Raw genomic sequence first — 3,159 nt, forward strand, 5'->3', positions numbered from 1 at the left:
ACTTATCATGATCAAGCTTTTGAAACTAGTGAAATGCCAGTAGCATTCTCAGAATTAATACAAGAGATCTCTCCAACTATTTTCTCAAAGTGCAATATCATCTTTTAGTATATCTGAATGAGAAACCCCTTGTAACTTGGTCATTTTAAGGGGTTGGTGACTATTGTTCAGTCAGACGTTAATTGCTTTGGTTTACATTGCTCTTCTCCGATATCTCATGAAGGCACCACATAACAGTTGAATAAACTCTCAATAGATTAGAGGAAGGAACATAAAATTTGAGGACTTTTGCAATTACAAATGTTTTGTCCTGTTATTTTTCTATATTAATCAAAGAACTAATTTATGATACATACATTATAGACTATAGAGAGTGATCCTGATTTAAACTTTTCTAAATATTATATTATATATTTAGGAAAGGGAAGAACAAATAAGAGACATTACTTATCATGATCAAGCTTTTGAAACTAGTAAAATGCCAGTAGCATTCTCAGAATTAATACAAGAGATCTCTTCAACTATTTTCTCAAGTGCAATATCATCTTTTAGTATATCTGAATGAGAAACCCCTTGTAACTTGGTCATTTTAAGGGGTTGGTGACTATTGTTACCCCAATTTGATTCAATAGCCAACAAGCTTAACATATTCACCGTGCCATCTCCATCCCCATACACAATCTCAGGCCGCTTATCGAAGTCGCCATCTCCATAGAACAACGTCTCCGGAGTTTTAACCCCACTGCCAATTATGCAAGTGACGGGCACTTGAGGCGCAGTTGAGTTGTCGAGTAGGGGCAGAATACGCGATGTGTAAGGCAAAACTCCCTGAGAGAAGCCGATATCCTTGAAGAATTTCGGGATATCATGAGCTGAGTATGCAGCATTCGGAGTAATAACAAGTGGTCTTGTTGTCCCAAATACTTTTGGAGAAGGCAAAAGCCACATGTTACTTTCAGAACTCCTTTGTTCTTCCCTTACTAGCAATGGATTGACTAAAGGCACTCCAAGTGTATTCCCTGAAGCAAAAGTGACCATCTGATCAACTGTGCCTCCCCAGGGTGCGGACAATGCTATGAAATGTTTGATGTATTTTTGGCACCAGGATTCCGGATTTCGGTTGAGTAGTTGGAGGATAAATAACCCTCCTAAGCTGTGTGAAAGAAGAATTATAGGTTTTCCTGCATTTGAATTGCTTGCAGTTTCTATTAGTTCTTTTAGATCCATGAGGAATTTGGTACCAACATGACTAGGATGACCTTCAGCAGCTAAACCATAACGAAAATCATACGGTGCTCCAAAGAGGTTTCTGCCATCTCTATAGCCGAATTGTTGCAAAGCGTTCACGAGGGGCGCCATATATTCTGTAATTTTCCTGCAAATTTGAAGTCGTTCATGAAAACTACACAAAGGTTTTATTTGACTCAAGTTATTTTTCTACACTTTATGCTTATAAAACATTTTAATGAACTGAACTGAAGTTCGGGTTATCATTCCAACTACTAACGTGCCTAATGTGCAATTTAGCTAGTAATTTAGGTGTCACTTGGGAACAAAGGTTGTATGGGATAAAATTGATTTTTAACAAATGGTCGAATGGTAACATGACAGGTGAAACCGAAGGTAAGAAAAAACAAGCCAGGCAACAATCATTACCGGACACAACGGATGTAATCGACATTGGTAAATCCCGAAGGTAGCATAGTTAATGGCAGGAGATCAAGAGTTTGCTATCGGATAGCATTCAATGAGGGGAATGTTCTCTAATATTACATGAGCGACCATTGCAAAGAATATTTGCATTCATGGTCTGCTGTTACATATTCATCAATTACTCTTTTATTATCATTTACGAAGAGCTTGATCCTATGATCTTGTTTCCCTAGGTAAAGCTATAAATAGAAGGCTCATAACCCATTATAAAGACACGCAATTCTCAGCATACAAAAGATTTATTTTATTACTTTTGCTCTCAATTAAGCAGCTTTACTTGCACTTTGTCGTTACTTTTACTTTTATCTTCGGAGGCATTACGTTTGGAGTCAGGCTTGTCATTTTCTTCAATTTCAATTGCTAATTTTAATATTTATTTTATTTCGCTGTTATTTTATGGATCAAATCAGTTTGCTTGTCTATAAACCACGTAACAAATGTAACTATAGTGTTTTACGGGTAAACAAAGGTTATACCGGTAACTTATCACAATTATAGCTTGCATGCATTATCAAATAGAAATTGGTCAGCCATTAAATTAACCATTTTCATTTGACAAATTAATACTCATGATTAACCTTTATTAGGAACAAAAACTCAGAAGTATAATGTATGCTCATAATTCTAAATAAGGACAATAAATGGGAACTTACTTGAGATTAGGATCAAGATAAAGAAGTGACGTAGTAGAACCAAAGTTTGTAACTCTAGTCTGCACACCAGGGGCATTATAATAATCATCTAAGTTAGTGTCATAGTAAAGCTTCATCCTCTGATTAAAACACTTGGTAAAGGGTGCCAAAAGTACACTTGTATCAAACCATATCCTAAACCAACCTTCAAAATCTTTCTTTAATGGGTACCATCTGTTGCACACCAAGCTTGTAGGCTTGTACTCTTTGGTCAATCTTGCTTCAAACTGGTTCCCACCAGCTCCTGGTACTAAGATCAGAGGGTGGAGGTTTGAAGTTGATTGACAAGTGTACAACATCACAGCCGTTGAAACTATGATCATGGATATGTCTAGGACTTTCATGACTAACAAAGTTGAGAAGGAACAGAGAGGAAGTTGTATATGCCCATTATGATTGGATTATGATATGGAGATCACTTATTCATTTTCTTTGTGGTGGATAATGTGTTGACGTGTTTAGTTGCATAATGGGCTTTTTGGGACTTCACTTTGGGCCTCCATCAGTGCTGATTGGAGGGCCACAAAGACCACAAGGATACTTTTTAAAATGGGGGATTTACCTCTATATCCAATTTTTGGGTCACAATTGAACTTATACCCGTTTTGCAAAAAAAAATTGCAAGTCTACTCACTTTTGGAATAACTTCAGATATACGGGCCTGAAGTAGCAAAAACTTATGTCTTAAGTTTGAACTTCAGAATTTTTTGACTGAAGTGTGACACTATCAAAGCAAAACCTCAGATATTTTCGC

General features: G+C 36.6%; 1 protein-coding gene across 1 annotated transcript; it reads right to left on the reverse strand.

The window, feature by feature from the left end:
- Positions 1–380: 380 nt before the first annotated feature.
- On the reverse strand, positions 381–2,806 carry LOC104247300 (lecithin-cholesterol acyltransferase-like 1). Its single transcript, XM_009803264.2, has 2 exons — positions 2,367–2,806; positions 381–1,375 (listed from the first exon to the last, which is right to left on the reverse strand). Exons 1-2 carry the CDS (start codon positions 2,747–2,749, stop codon positions 457–459), a joined length of 1,302 nt encoding a protein of 433 aa, XP_009801566.1. The 5' UTR covers positions 2,750–2,806; the 3' UTR covers positions 381–456.
- Between the last annotated feature and the right edge of the window lie 353 nt (positions 2,807–3,159).

This window comes from Nicotiana sylvestris, chromosome 11 (genome assembly GCF_000393655.2).
Source record: "Nicotiana sylvestris chromosome 11, ASM39365v2, whole genome shotgun sequence".
NCBI lineage: Eukaryota > Viridiplantae > Streptophyta > Magnoliopsida > Solanales > Solanaceae > Nicotiana > Nicotiana sylvestris.

Bases quoted from the DNA above. Each gene is read 5' to 3' on its own strand.
- LOC104247300 (XM_009803264.2), bottom strand. From the start codon at position 2,749: ATGAAAGTCCTAGACATATCCATGATCATAGTTTCAACGGCTGTGATG. The intron at 1,376-2,366 runs GTAAGTTCCCAT...TCAAATTTGCAG, and splicing joins TATCTTGATCCTAATCTCAA to GAAAATTACAGAATATATGG.